This window comes from Parambassis ranga, chromosome 3 (assembly GCF_900634625.1).
Source record: "Parambassis ranga chromosome 3, fParRan2.1, whole genome shotgun sequence".
Lineage (NCBI taxonomy): Eukaryota > Metazoa > Chordata > Actinopteri > Ambassidae > Parambassis > Parambassis ranga.
Genome location: NC_041024.1, coordinates 7,654,531 through 7,670,380, shown reverse-complemented (window position 1 = coordinate 7,670,380; position 15,850 = coordinate 7,654,531). Strand labels below are relative to the sequence as shown.

The following is a 15,850-nucleotide window of genomic DNA, read 5'->3' as shown; positions in this document are numbered from 1 at the left end:
TCACCTTCTACAATGCTGCCAAAAAATAAATAAATAAATAAAAAATAACACTGGAAGACAACATTAGGCTATAAATGAACACTGCCATCCATCCCACTGTTCAGTGTCTGCATCCACTGCAATAAAATAGAAGAAAATGGAGAGTTTAGAGACTATTGCATCTTTGTTTTAACACAGACTTAGCAACTGAGTTCAGGACACCATTCTTTCAGCTAAACTGATTCCAGTAAGTGCAATGATAAAATTCTATTTTTGGTCCCTTCTTTTAATTTTTACATTACGCCTTACTGGAAGAATGACCTGGGTCTTGCCCTGAGCAGCTGGCTCAGGAGACCAAACAAGTTTGTGAGACCTATCGTCAGAAAGCCAACAAGCATTTCTTTGAAACGGTGTAAAAATGATGCCTGTCAGATAAAAGGTGCAGGCATGGCAGCAGGTTAAAGACAAGAAAATCTCACTCACATCACTCACTCTGAGCCAGGCAATACACACCAATGTTAAACTCAGAAACAGCCTGGCGTGCAGAAATGACGTGAATGAAGTTTGATGGAGCAACATCTTGTGATTGTTTTGCAGCAATCAAACTAATCAACTGACAATGCCATCCCATGAACGTGGCTAAAAACTGTCTAAATATATCAACTGGTTTTTAAGGAAATGTTTTATCTACCAAACAGACAGATGACAAATAGATGTTGCTGCTACATTGTGTTAATCTGAGTGCAGCATAAGAAAACACTGTGTCGGCTACATGCTGTTTTAATACCTACATCTTCACCCATTTTATTAGTATCATTCAAGCCTTAGTCATCCCCTCTCCACTGCACAGGTGTCTATGCATGTATGTGTCTAAGTGTGGCTGATCCCATTTATCAGGCCAGTTAACCCTTGGCAGCAAGTAGTAATTCGGAGCAGGACACCAGAGGGGGATGCAGCCACTCGCTCTAATTAAATCCCCCACTCCACCCACCCACACCTACACAGGCTGCCTTCCCTTCTCTGGCAGGAGAAACACTGACCTTCCAACCCCACCTCCCCCCCGCCCCTTGGGTGCCTGCATCTCCCACCTCTGCTCTGTGCACTGCAAAGTGAAAAACAGTTCGCTGTTCTAATAAGACTTTACACATCAATCTTCAAGATCACTCTGCTGAGATTCATTCCACCTCATTTAAAAACATCAGAAATAGTGTATTAAAATGAAAAGACATAGAACTAATCATAATTAAATATCTGTATTTATAGTCACTGTGATGAAAGAACAAAAAACAATCCGTCTTCTTATTTGGTCTGGACTAAAATATTTCAACTAATATTAGATGAATTGCCATTAAATTGTGCATAGACATTTATTGCCCCCAAAGGATGAAGCCACCACTCTCACACTGTAAGAATATGCATTCTGCTTCTGCTTCCCTCTGACAGATGGAATAGCTGGAAACTGTGGCAACAAATCTATTTTTTTGTAATAACTGTATTTGCTTTCCCAGGACTGCTCAGCTAATCGACATATGATGCTGCTGCTTTTGCCCTTTTAAGTGTGTGTGCTTTCCCTGAGCTGTTGGCCTTTTTCTAATCCAGCCTGTTTTCAGTTTGAGTGACACATGATCCTAATGCTGACTCAAAATAAATGCATCCTTCTTCCACTCACACAGTAACGGCAGTGAATAAAGTGGCATTAATGTGAATAAGTGTTTGCACTGTGTGAAGGCGTACGGCTAGTTTTTGTGTGGCATGCTGGGTTCAAAAGAGGGTTAAGAGCTGGGTAATCTGTCTGGCTGACAGCATCAAAGCAGCGGGCATCATTAATAGTGACAGTCCTGGGCTGAGGCGTAGCCACAGTGGCTCCATCCACTGTTTGTGAAGGTTACACATGAACTAACATGGCCGTGTGCGGCTGCAGGTGAGCGCACAGAAATATGGCGAAAATTACAATAAGAAGCACGCAACACAAAGCTGAACGTGGAGACAAGTCTGCTCCACAGAGGAAGATTTGGAAAATTTCTCCATGGAAGACAGTGATATCTGTAGAGGACTGTGAGGAGACATGTCGTCTTCTCTACCTTCTGGCCCAAACCCAGACCATTAATAACAAATGAAAACTGTCACTGAGTAACTGTCTGCTGGAGACTTTACAGTATATTACACTTGTTAAATGGCACTCTTTTTAATACAATTATTCCTGACAACTGTATTAAACGTAATGCAGGAACTGATGCTCTCTCCCAAATGTCAAAAGTTCCAGATGTTCTGAAGAGGTTCTTTAACTGATTGATCAAAGAAACTCAATATGTTTATCTAATCAAATACAAGAAATGCAAAGGATATTAGTAGGATATCTGGCAAATTGGAAACTGAATTAAGGGGAATATATAGATTTCTATGCAAATATGCAAAATATATAAGCAGCAACCCTTTGACACTTTCAGCATATACTGTGTTTGTGCATTATAATCAGATTAGATCACATTTTGATTTATTAAACATTTTTATATATTTAACATTAACACTATATTTTTAATGTGCTGTTTTTTTGTCCCTCTTTTTTCCCTTATGTTTATTGATGCGTTGCTTGTTACATTTATTTCAATAAATGTAACCTGAGGCACTTTCGCTGATGACAAGAGCAGCAGGAGTATTAGCAGAGTTTAAAATACTTAGTTTTATCTTAAATATTCCTCAACTTTTTTTTAAACAAGCAACTAGGGTACTTTTCTGTTTTAAATGGTATCCATCCAGCTAACTGCTGATGAAGGAGCTAGTGTGCAGCAAATTTCTTTGTGATACAAGAACTTAAATCTCATGTTGACCCCTGGTTTACTTCATTTATTAACACACTTAGATTTGGTGTGTTAGAAGCTCTGAGTGAACTATTTAGGTTATTGGCTAAATTTGTATTCTATTTATATAAAACTACATATAATACACATACTAGTGTGTGTGTCTGCATGCATGCATGCATATAGAGGGTCACGTCAACATCTCATTTATGTAATGGCTCCACATTTATTGCACCCTGACATGACTGACGGGTGGAAATGACATCACTAATATTTAAATTGTTGTCCTTCTCCCTGAAAAGTAATACATGCTAAGTGTTGCATATTCCACCAACAGGGTATTTTCTACACTCATCTACCATGCTGTTCCTCCCCCTTTTGCAAACACACACACGCTTTAATCCCCCTCTCACTGTTTCATTTTACTGTCCCCTCACAACCTCACGGTGTCACTGTGATATCCAATTGGCATAATTGTGCCGGGTCAGATGATAAAGAGACCTATAACAATCAATGCAGGTGAAATAAAAAACAGCTCCCAGTTATTACTTTTGTCCTTTTCCTGCATCAACTACTACCCCTCCCACACACACAGCAGTTTAACAGACTGAAGTACTGCCTTTATTTGGAGAAAAAGTTAGATATTTTAGAAGGAGGAGTGAAACAGCACAGGGAGCAGCAAAGAAGAAGAGGAGGAGGAGGAGGAGGAGGAGGAGGTTCAGTGGTAGTGGAGCTGAGATAGATGAGATGTGACAGGCTGCCACTCTTCTCAGCACCTTCTCATCAGCATGACACAGCTGTCACAGCCCTATTTCAGGAAAATTAAACAGCCTTACGGTAAACTGGCCTGCCTGGGAGGAGGGGCTGCAGGAGCGAGGAGTGTGTGTGTGTTTGAAAATGAATACGCTTGTAGTATGCAGATGGCTTTCTGCTCTTCTCCTCCTCCAACTTGTTCCCCACCTTCAAGCACCACCCTCTCCTTTTGACATGATAATGGCTCCAAATTGATGAAGACACTTCACTCATTCAGTGACAACTCTACCGACAGGCGACATAAACGCTTCCACCACGCCTCCTCATCCATCACCCATGCAGGCCCTCCCTCCTGCCTGCTTGGCATTGGCCGGGTGGAAAGTTGTTTAATCAGCTAATTTCCTCTTCTTTGGCCACCTTTAATGACCACGCCACCTTGGGATTATCTCATCATCCCATCCTCTTAATCAGCGCTGATGAACTGCTCATCAAACTATTAGCCTCTATTTTACCTTTGCCATTCTGAGCAAAGGTTACAGGCCTGCAATTAAAACTAATATGTGAGGGCACATTTCCCTCTTTAATTGGCAGAACTGAAGGCATTCAAAGCCAGTAAAACACAAGCAAATAACACAACGGGCAGCGCCACAAATACCAAAGCAAAGGGAAAACCTGCAGTTTTCTTTGCATTTAACCTAAGTGCAAGCTGTGCTGTCAAAGTGATAAAAATGCTGATCAGTACGCCCATGTGCATCCCCCTTTACACTGACTAAACATTATTCTATGCTTCAGTACACAACAAACCATCCTTGCATGTATAAATATACTTTACAGCTATTAAAATTGATTCATTTGCTTGTGTTTTGTTAAACTGCAGTGTGTGGAGGTCTGTAAAACTGCAATTTATTTCTGTGGAAAATACAAACTGTCAGCATGAAATCAATCCATTATATTTATATTTTTTCCTGTTTACTGTATTAAAATCCAAATTAGAATGCAGGCATAGCGACAGAAAAAAAACATGCAATGCTCAAGTTGTAAATTACAGGTGAGATGGTAAAAATCTTGTTATTTGGTAATATTATTATTACTACTGAGTTTGAACTAATGCTTATTAGCTAACAGCAAAGCAAGTGCACACAGACAGAAATAAGGAGATGAGTGTAAATTCTGTAGTGAAAGTCTAAATTATTAGGAAAGTGTCAAACAGATTTGACTTATTAGTTTCAGATGCAACATACAGTATGATGATGATGCAACCTAGTCTCACATTAAAATGTATCATTGACGTTAGTCCGCAGTTTCAAAAAAAGGCTACCTGAGGCAACACATGTCAACATGTTAGAATTCTGGAGGATCTTGTGAGTTTAAGCATTCATTGTTGCATTCATTTAGGTTAAGTTTAGGCATTAAAACTATTTAGCTTTAGGAACAACTCATATTCTGAAATAGACTTAAAAATAGACTTGTGAAATAGACACAAAACTAGTGTCCTGCTCAAACAACACCCCCTAAAACAGAGGCATCTCAAATTTTACTGTATATATTTACTGTAAAACTATTATATTCAGCACACCAGCAGAGCTATTTTTTCTGTGAGACTGGTCTCATAAATTCACCGTATTTGTTAAGGCCATCATGTCTGCATAAAGGCATACAACTATAGTTCTATTGCCAGTTCTATGGGAAGTCAATTCTTTAAAAACTTGAATAGTACAGCCTTAAACAGCAGGCAAATACTGCACAAAGCTAGGCTATCTACCCCTGTGCTCTAGTTCGGGTCACTCGGGTCAAGTAGAGCGTTCCTAGCATTGGTTTAAGTCACTTTTTTGCCATTTCAGCACAGCCATGCAGTTACACTGTATGAGAAAGAGTTGTGATGAAGAATTCATAACATCCAACCTGTTCTGACCTGATATGGCAAATAAAAACTATCGATCCTCCTTCCCCAACTCCCACTTTAAAAGACTTATTGTGGAGCTCCATTTCATTTAATCACTTGGCAAAAGAGTCCTGCGTCTAAATAAAGAAAGAATAAATAAAAAAGTCCCTGGGCCAATGTGTTGCTCTCACCTTTGCAGATGAAATTACCCGAAAAGCTGTTACAAATCAATATAATCAATGCAATCAGCTAACTGACACAGGCAATCTCCTGCCAGTAAGTAAAATACCCCCGGCAGGGATCTTTCAATCTCCCGTGCCATAATTGCCCCCAAGGGCGACGTTAGGGTGTAGCATTTTGTACACTTAATTAAATTAGTGAGCTCTGTGGACAGGGTGGGTTGCCGGGCTCACACAGAAAGGATAGATCTGGCACTGAGCCAGTAATTAAGGCAATACCTTTCTTGATTACGCCAATCCCCCTTAATGAACTCATTATGCATTTTAACCCAAACACTCCCATGAATTAATGAGTGCGCAGAAAGCTCCTGGATGGAGCGAACTCCCCGATCACAAGCATAAGTCATAACTCATCCACTCAACAGGGCAGACGTAACGTCCATATTTCTCCCTCTTTCAGCTGCAGCCAAGACTAATTTGGACTTGAGTGACAGCAGAAGTTCTGAGTCTGTACACATAAAGCTTTAAAGAAATAAGATCCCTCATCTGGGAAGTCACAACAGAAACTTAGTGGGTGACTTTACAAGGTCTCCTTTGGAATCACATCCAAAATCACTAAAAGTTTTGTGTAGTCGTTTTCAATCCACATGGCTTCCAAACATATGTGTAAAATGATTTAAAGAGACCTGGGAACACTGCAGTGTGGGAGCAGCTCTGAACTGACCCATAATGCTTTGCTAATTAAATATTTCACTAATTGATTCATCGCCAAATCAATAAAGCCTGCAGATGCTTTATGCCGTGAGAGCTAAAGTGTTTGAAGGCTGTGGTTGGGAAACAAATGGAACATACACATGACACAAGCCACCAGTGCATCCTGTATGTGGACGATAAGCAAAAGCTGTCAAATTGGTGCTAAACTGTAGACGGACATTGGGTTGACCTTGCTCATGTGTTGTATGACATCATTCAGCCTCTCACAGGCAAATGATGGTGAATATAAAAGGTGGGGGCAGAGTGCGATATTGTGTTTATGTGTGTATGGGTCCCTGCTGAACCCATAAACACAGCTCCACCCTGAACCCTGTCCCAAGGGAGTCTGGGCTCTGTAGGTGGGCTTGAGGACAAATATCTGATGGGATATTATTAATTCAAGCGTAATGACTCCTTGGGGTGTTTTGTGTATAAAAGGGCGTCCTGTAAATATGTGGCGTGTTGTGCGTACTTTATGACTGCTCATGTTTGTGTGGTTGTGAGTAGTAAGGTTGGAATTACCTTTGAATGTAATTGGAGCAGTGGTGAAGAGCAACATCTCACTGAGGTGAGTGGCTCCTGGGGTTGTAAATCCAGCTACATGAGCAGTTTCATATATATTTATAAGCATGTTCCCACAAATACACACAAACACAAAGAGAGATGCAGACAATGGCCACCAGGGCTCAGTGCTGTCAGATGAATGTTGTAGTTATCATGCCATGCATCCGAGGATGAGACAATGTAATTAAGAAAGCAGAAGATTTATCATTGCTGTGGAACCGAAAAAAACCATCAGTATTTCTAACTAATGGCGTTTCATATTTTGAGGTTACGACAGAAGACCGCATAAAGTCGGAGATAAGCAAAAAGACACATCGCAAAAAACAAACAACACGAACCACGCAGAAATTTTACACGGATCTGGCTTTTTGTGATGAAATTGAATGAGGATAGTGTACGACTTTGACAGCTTATTATGCTATGGATCAGGTGTAAAGATTAACAGACTGGTAGGTGAAGATTTCATGGATTAGCTTTCATGGATTAGCTTTGTGGAGCTAAACCCTCTAGTTAGCCATTTTTGCTACATAGTGATCCCTTGTTTATGGTTACGTGGTTACGTTCCAAAAATATACCCGCAATTGGCGAAATCTGTGAAGTAGTCAGCTTTATTTTTTATTTATTTATTTTATTTATTTTTTATTATAGATGTTTTAAGGCTGTAAAACCCCTTACTACACACTTTATACACTTTTTCAAACATGCATGAACATTTTCACACTTTTCTCTCTTGTTTAAACACTCCCAAGTTCAGTATTACAGAATTAAACCAAAACCTGTTTTCAGTACGCATTCTGTACTGTACAGGAGACACGGCATGGAGGAGATTGGCTGTAGACCATTGTCAATCAATCAGGATGGAGAACACAATGCGCTGATAAAAAAAGAAATCATGCAAAATTGCAAAAAAAGGCAGCGAAACAGCGAGGCCGCAAAAGGTGAACCGTGTTATAGTGAGGGACCACTGTACCAGGCCAATTATCGTCCAAATACTGACTCATATGCTTTTCTTGACAGATGACTTTTTAGGTGAGGGATGACATTTTATTTCTGAATTGTATTAAAAACTGTATACAGAGCACTACATGTTGAATATTTATTTATCCTTTACTGTGCAGTGAATAGAAAAGATAAGTTAAACAGACATTTTCATAATCAAATAAGGTACTCTCATCTCACTTATCAGCAGCATCAAATCAATAATAATGATTTGCCACTAACATCCACACAAAACTTCAGAATTACTTCACATGTCCAAACTTTGCATTAAAAGATAATATCAGTATTTATCAGCAGTTTGTCAGTTTCCATTCCAACACATTCCAACAACTAACTGTAAAGTTAACTATTAAGGACAGTCTGTATTGTAGCATGGTTACAACCTATATAACTGCATTACAGTCACAAAAACACTCAACTTAATTTAAATGCCCAAAATAACAAAATAACATTGTCTAATATTAGTTTTAAAGGTACCACTCGGTGTGTGGGTGTACCCTGAGAGAACAAAAGTATGAGCCCACACTCACACAGAATTAAAACACAAGCATAATGGAATGAAGAATACTTAACCATTAAAAAAAATACAGTTAAAATAAGGAAAAAATATAATTTCTAAAGTTGACAAAAAGTCTTTACTAACTATGTGTGTAGAGATGGTTGTGATGGTGGAGCACCTTAGTGTGTTCAAATGCAGTACTGCAAGTGAGGAGCACTCTACATCTTAATTTCAAGCAAAAAGAGTGTGAATAAAGGTGAGGAGAAAAGCTGAAGTTGCACACTAATTATTATAACACTCACAAGAAAGTGAAGAGTCAAGATAAAAAAGAAATTGCACTGTGTTCTTTCTTGGTAAGGAATGTCATCTGATATGTACACAGGTAGCTCTCATCCAGTGGAAAATTTGGCAAAACCTTTATCTTATCCCTTTCTCATAAAACAAAAAAGTATAACTAAACTTTTGCGATGAAAACTCTTCATGATCTAGAAATATGCATATTTGCTACAACCACTAGCCGGTGACCTTGCCTTAGCATTAAATTTTTTTTTAAGATGACAGGATAAACTAGACACAGGATTAGACCACTCCTAAGCGCATTATACTTCCTGCTTAAATTACACTTAAGGCATCTCACATTCTACAGATCATTCAAAAAGAGGCCTATAATAATAATAATAATAATAAACATATGATGGACTGAATTGGACCAGTCAGAGCACATAGGTGTTGCCAAGCTCCCCAATATGAGTGAATGTACCTGGGCTTTTACACTTAAGTCAATAAATAAAATGATAAAAGAATTATTTCAAGCTAGGAAATAGGGGACATTTATTTATGTGTGCAAAGTTTTCCATGACCCCCGTATCTAGTGCACCGTGCAAGATCAGACCATGTTGGTTTGGGTGTTGGGGCTGCAACTCTGCAGGTCCTGTACCTGGTCAAGAACCCAGTTGATGTTAGGCCTCTCCTGGGGATTTGACACCATTATGGAGCTCAGCAGCATCTGCAGGCCCTCTGAGTAACTGAACAAAAAAACGTCTTTATTAGTGACACAAAACCCATTCAAACTGTGCACACGATTGGTTTGCTCAAAACAGATCAGATCAGAACAAGAGGCATTTTTGTTTATTATGGCTGCTTCCAAACCAATATGTCAAAACATCCGTGTTACACTGATGGATAAAGTCACAGGCTGAAGACTGACCTGCAAGATGGGGGGATGGTCACTGGATTCTGCACAGCCAGGGCTACACTGTCCCCCTTCTGAAATACCAGATCATAAGGCCCCTCCAACATCATCATGCAGTAAAGCACACAGCCAAGTGACTAGAACGCGAAGACCATATAACAAAAACAAATTAAGGTTAGTGGTGCGCAGCAATTTTCACCAGTGTCCTTTTAAAAAAAAAATGCACACAAAAGCATGAAGCTTTACCCAGATATCAGTTCGCTCATCTATAATGCAGTGGCTCTCTACATTGAAGAGTTCCGGAGCCCTGTAGGAAATGGTGCACCGTTGGGCTGCCCAGTCCTGTATAGTCATAGCTTCTCTGGATCCTCTGACCTGTGGATTTGATTTAAAACCTCAAGAAGGGCAAGTTGCGCTACAGCATGGTGCTCTGAGTGTCCAGTGTGAGTGTTGCAACTGGAAGTTGTAAGCTTGAACAATATGAACATGACACAATAAACAGCAGCAAGATGAAAATTTATAGGATCTTCACAAATATAAGAAGTGAGCCACAAAAACATCATTAGAAGACGACGCTTCGATTTCTTAAAAAAAGCAATTCTGCCAAAGTCTGCTTAAAACAATAATTTATAAGAGAATTTGTACTTGTTATGTTAATATTCTGCTTTAGGGACGTCTGGTGATTTGAATGAGGTTCACTAGCATAAAGAAGGTTATTCTGCCATCTAGAGGCAAAGACAATCTTTGAGAAGCAATGCTAAGTAAGACAATTTATGCCACAAAACTACAATTATTTCTTATGCTGAATACAAACAACTACTTGGGATTCTGTAACCAAGTTTAGCATTTGACCAGTAGTATCACAGCTTATAAAACGGAACAGTAATATTTTATAGTCTTTATAGAGCTTGTCCCTTTACCTCAATCCTGGCACGATTCATTGAGCCCAGGTCCATCAATACTGGCCTATTATCCTCATCAAGGAGAACATTTGTGGGTTTCAGGTCTCTGTCAAATGATAGCATGTGATGAGAAGCAGGCAAACGTTTTGACAAAAGATATAGGACAAACACACAAAAGCTGCTAAGTATTCAGGTGCAAAATGCATGAAAAAAATCTCCTTCAAAAACATGAAACGAGACGATAACTAAATAAAAACTAACGCACGGTGCCAAAAACGAAGACGAAATGGATTGACACTTTCGTCAACGAATAAAAACGAGACGAAATTATTGATGGAGACGAGATCCAATCAGAGCAAATTTTGTTTGTGGAAAGGGAGGGACGAATCAGGAGACGGCGGCAGAGAGCCAATCAGAAGTGCTCTCTCTGTGTAAGGACGTTGCGCCGCGATGCTGGAAGAAGGCGTCCTCATGCATGGTCACACAACACAGGAGAAGAACAGACACACAGACAAGTTTAATTTCAAGACAATCAAGACGGTTTACAAACCGTGCGGAGCGACTATCAGCGGTAAAAACAATAAACCTGAAGCGATATTTGCAGACGAGTCATCTTAACTTCCGTTCAAAGATACACGTGACAAAATCTATAAATGAAGACCCCGCTGCTGATGGTTTTACAGCATGCGACCTGTTTCTAAGCTGTCACTGAAGTGTTTTGCTGTAGTTATGGAGGATTCATGAAGAAGGTCATGACTGAACAGTGTATTCAGGGAGAGCAGCTCACTGTTCACTGCTGCTTTTGTGAAAAGGTAATAGCAATTAAATAATTTGTTTGTTTCAAATAACACAAGTTAAAGCTGTGCCTGTTTTTATTGCACAATCAAACCTTAAATATTTCATGAAAAATATATATCATAGAATTTTAGTCGACTAAATCCACGGCAGATTTAGTCGACTAAAATTATTTGATATTTAGTCGACTAAAACTAGACTAAAACTTTAAAAATGTTGATGACTAAAACGTGACTAAAATCAAATGACATTTTAGTCACAAGACTAAAATAAAAACTAAATCCGAAATTGCTGCCAAAATTAACACTGTATCCAGCACAAAACTTGCCATGTTTCCTCTATGTCTTTATGGAGAGAAAGCTTAGCGTACCTGTGTGCGTAACCTTTTTCATGAATGGCCTTGAGTCCAGAGCAGATTCCACGGAAGATTTGCAAAATCTGTTTTTCAGGCATAGAGTTCCCCTTGTCTCTTAGCTTCTCCAGGACTGACCAGAGACTACCTTTCTGCTCACACAAACAGACCAACATATCAGAATCAGATCCTTTCATATCAAGTTGCTCAGGTCATGCAGAGTGCTGCAAACACTTACACTCATGTAGGGCAGAAGTAACCAGGCTTCCGTCTTTCCTCCATGATCAACAAAGGTGTGTGCAACCAGGGTCAAGATGTTGGGATGATTAAACATTTGATGCATCTCCACCTCAGTCTGGGCCTCCTGGCGGCCTTCACGGTCATGACACAGAATCCTCTTTAAGGCATAGAATCGCCCATCCTTCGTCCCCTCAACCAGATCAACATAGCTGAAGCCACTGAAGAGAAATCACCAAGAGCGTAACATTTGGAAGAATCACACAAATACAATTTAAATCTTAGAGAAAAACAATGGTGCTATAGTTCATATTTTTATTTTATTGGAAATTTACCTTACACAAAAACAACACTTAACATTGCAAGTGTTAAAACACACACAGAAAATGAGCTTACCCTTCATCTAGTTTCTGGACAAAGTAATATTTTTTGTTATCTATGGTTAGAGATCCACGGGAGCATATGCACAGGGTCTGCCCCATCTTGACTGGTGCATTGTTTAACACCAAGCTTGTAAAGGGCCTGGGAGAAACAAGATAACTTAAAGTTAAAATAGAATATAGAAGGAAAGATATAATATAGAAAGTTGTTGTTTGCTATGTAACGCCTAAATCATTACCTATTGAAAGATAGGTCAAACACAAACTGTTACGTTTGCACAACACATACTATAGCACATGGCACAAAGGCATGCCTTTCATCTTTGGTGCAGTAAACATAACAGCAAAGCTCAAAGGTAGGCGCTTACGCAAATGCCGTGTGTGTGTGTCTGTGTATCTGTGAGACCAGAGCAGTGCAAACCCAGGGACTGTAGAGACGGTAAAGCTCTTGGTTACGTTAAATTGATGTTAGACTCAACTTAAAGAAAACGCTGGGAGGAAGCTATTGTCTACTTAAAGTTACAGTAGATGGTATTATTTGGCTGATGATCTGTTGTTTGCCATAACTGCGATGGACATAAGGAGAAGGGTTACAGGCTGGAATTAGTCGATCTAATTCCAAAATCGGAAAATAAGCGTTTACTTCTGTATGTAAAATAGGTATTTAACAACCTGTTAAAATCCACCAGAATGCAAGAAATGGCCTCAAGGACTGAAGTGGCCCACGATCAATTTGAGTTTGACACCCCTGTACTATAGCATAGCATAACATAGCAACTTTCAAGCTAACACCAGAAAAATACGACACAACATCGTTTTTGACGTTTGCTAAAGTCCAAAATGTAACTTTAGCCGCATACTGACATTTTTTTCCGCAACACATTTTAACTAACAGTGCTTTTACGTATTTATACTTACCAGCTTTCTGTTGGACAAGTTAGCTTGCTGTCATTTTACTGTTCTTCCTCTTCTACTTCCTCCTCCTCCTCTTCTTCTTCTACTTCTGCTTCTTCTTCTTCTGTTGTAAATAGAGCACGAAGCGCCCGGAGAAGACTAGCGGCCGAAACTGGCGACAAGATTGAGAAATAATGGCGGATTACGAGCATAACAGGAGGGGTCGCACCGATGACGGAGGTGATATTTGTGCTGTTTCAACGTGTAAAATCTAACTTTAGCAATATGTAGTACTTTCAGTAAGCTCGGTTTGCTATCTGTTAAACCTGGAAGATGCATTGCAGAACTTCACTACGATTTACTCACTGTTAGCTCGTATCCTTAGCTAGCTAATGTGCTGTACGAGTTAAAACTTGCGGTATTTACGATACAGCAGTGAGCTAAACATGATCTTAACGTAGTATAGGTAAAACGCAAAGAGGCCACAGACGGCTGTCTTCTACAATCTAATGATAGCTTGTAAATATAGAGCTGGGCAAGCCATTGTGTTACTAGCTAACTTTAGCTAGTTAGCACAGGTTGTTTTCCAATAGTTGTAGCATTCCTGCTCCCATCCGTAGTGTGCAGTACGTTTAAGTTAATTTAAAGTCTTATAAAGAATGTTGCCTCTGCATACACAGTCCCAGTGTGGACTTTTAAACAGCAAGTTAATGTTAGAGTGGAACCTAATTTACCTTTGGTTCTTTGATGGCTAGCAACACAGGTAAAAATAATAGCGTTTATTATTCGCAGTCACCAGAAAACTGTTGTTCACCTTGGTGAGTTGTCTTGCCTCAAGCAGGGCCGGAGGAGGATGGAGGCAGAGTGAAAACTAAGCCTGTCTCTTGTAGCACTGTGGGAGGAGAGGTGACAGCAGGCAAACGCACATCCCATCACCTCGACCCTGAAGATGAAGACGAGTCCCCAGCAGACGCACCTCGCAAAGTCTCTAAAGTAGGCTTTAGCATGAGCAGTCAGATGTCGAAGAAATCGAACCCAATATCAATCAAACTTGGAGCATCAGTAAGTGTGTAAAAATGCACAGTATTCTAATATACATAGATTGGAGCTTGTATCTGATGCTGTTATTCCTTAACCTCATCTGTGGTAGAAACCCAAAGAACCTGCACCATCAGTTCCTCCAAAAAAGACAAAGCTAGCATCAGTTTTTAATGAAGATGATGATGTAAGTGTGCGCACACACACACAAATGTCATTGTTAAAGGATGCACAAATAACAGGTTTTCAGAGACTGACTCAGCATTTCTCCTGCCATGCAGAGTGAACCTGAGGAGATGCCTCCAGAAGCAAAGATGAGGATGAAAAACATTGGCAGGTATATATATATTCATATGTACATAATGTACTTAATAATTGTTTCCTTAGCTCTTCTTTTAATTAACTGTACTGTACATGTGTAAATCTTCTTTTAAAGGGAGACGCCAACATCTGCTGGACCCAATTCCTTCAACAAGGGCAAGCAGGGCTTCTCAGATAACCAGAAACTTTGGGAGAGGAAGCTGAAGGCTCAATCAGACAAAATTTAAATCACCTCCAGATATTTTGTCATTAATAAATAATTTTACATAAGTTAATCCTGTCAAGTATTTACGAAGACTTGAGTGATTCCTCACTGTAGACTTGGTTTTGGCAGTTTTTGAGTTTTGAGACATGTATTGATGAGTACTGACTGACTTTTGTTTATGTTTCTAACCACTACCCGTTGATCCCAAACTGAGTGGTACCTGACCTCTTAAATGCAGCTCAGTAGAGCCAAAATCTAGTTTGAACTGTGGAAAAGCTGCTTTAGCTGTTTTCTGATGGCTAATAAGATGATTGTTTCCCAACCCTCATATACCTTTTGTGACATATACTTGCCCCTATCTGAAGCTGGTTAGGTGTGACTGTCAGCAAGAGTGTTGTTCAGCCTACATTTGTGTAAAAATGTACATAAAAGTGTGACAGTGTTTTATTTGTAAAGCCACGATTTGTGTTTTGTGAGTGTTTTTGTTCATGTGTGTTGAAGAGCAGGTAGACGTGCACGTGGCTGGATGCTTTGTTTAATTTGCTTTCCTGACACCCCTGTACAACCCGTTTTTGTTTCACCAGCTGTGCCACTTCAGAGACCATCTTTTGTATGAGTTGTTGTTTTGTATTGGGCTTGTTTTAAGCTTTTTATCTCTGGCAACACTGTAAAAAATAACCCATCAAAGGTAGCTCACCTGTAGGCAAAACTTTATACAGACATGATGACAGTGTTTGTGCAGTTACGGACTCTGGTTGATTGAAGAGGGACATGTTGAAGCTATGAATAGTTTCCTGTCAGCTAAAATATGTGTTGGAAACTATGTATTACAATTTCTTCACTTCGCCATCAAAAATAGAACCAAAACGGTATGGCTTCAATTCTCTGATCTACCATAGTGACTTATCCTAAGTCTGAAACTCTTCTAGGAAATCCCCTTTGATCAGAAAAGTAAGCTTTGATTTCCTCTGTGGGTAACCTACATCTACATGATTTATCAACTGGAACTCTAAACTACACATTTGAATATTTGAAATAAATAAATCTTTATAACTGACATGTCTGCTGTAACAAGCCACACTTCACTGATTTACAATAAATGCTAATGAAGTTATTTCTTCACAGCGC

The 15,850-nt window shown here is 39.5% G+C and overlaps 2 protein-coding genes across 2 annotated transcripts; one reads left to right on the top strand and one right to left on the bottom strand.

Annotated features, from left to right (window-relative positions):
• Positions 1-7,581: 7,581 nt before the first annotated feature.
• stk16 (serine/threonine kinase 16) lies at positions 7,582-13,295 on the bottom strand. The gene is made up of 8 exons (XM_028401619.1): positions 13,183-13,295; positions 12,281-12,406; positions 11,886-12,105; positions 11,666-11,799; positions 10,519-10,606; positions 9,845-9,973; positions 9,614-9,735; positions 7,582-9,431 (listed from the first exon to the last, which is right to left on the bottom strand). The coding sequence occupies exons 2-8, from the start codon at positions 12,364-12,366 to the stop codon at positions 9,293-9,295; spliced, it is 918 nt and encodes a 305-aa protein (XP_028257420.1). The 5' UTR covers positions 12,367-12,406; positions 13,183-13,295; the 3' UTR covers positions 7,582-9,292.
• On the top strand, positions 12,663-15,779 carry pcnp (PEST proteolytic signal containing nuclear protein). The gene is made up of 6 exons (XM_028401621.1): positions 12,663-12,703; positions 13,296-13,398; positions 14,000-14,220; positions 14,309-14,383; positions 14,478-14,533; positions 14,633-15,779. The coding sequence occupies exons 2-6, from the start codon at positions 13,353-13,355 to the stop codon at positions 14,742-14,744; spliced, it is 510 nt and encodes a 169-aa protein (XP_028257422.1). The 5' UTR covers positions 12,663-12,703; positions 13,296-13,352; the 3' UTR covers positions 14,745-15,779.
• Positions 15,780-15,850: the final 71 nt, after the last annotated feature.

Coding starts and splice junctions, on each gene's coding strand:
- stk16 (XM_028401619.1), bottom strand. CDS start 12,366: ATGGGGCAGACCCTGTGCATATGCTCCCGTGGATCTCTAACCATAGAT. Junction 11,800..11,885: donor TACTTCTGCCCTACATGAGT/GTAAGTGTTTGC, acceptor TTGTGTGAGCAG/AAAGGTAGTCTCTGGTCAGT. Junction 9,432..9,613: donor ACCATCCCCCCATCTTGCAG/GTCAGTCTTCAG, acceptor TTTTTTGTTCAG/TTACTCAGAGGGCCTGCAGA.
- pcnp (XM_028401621.1), top strand. CDS start 13,353: ATGGCGGATTACGAGCATAACAGGAGGGGTCGCACCGATGACGGAG. Junction 14,384..14,477: donor TTTTTAATGAAGATGATGAT/GTAAGTGTGCGC, acceptor CCTGCCATGCAG/AGTGAACCTGAGGAGATGCC. Junction 14,534..14,632: donor AGGATGAAAAACATTGGCAG/GTATATATATAT, acceptor CTTCTTTTAAAG/GGAGACGCCAACATCTGCTG.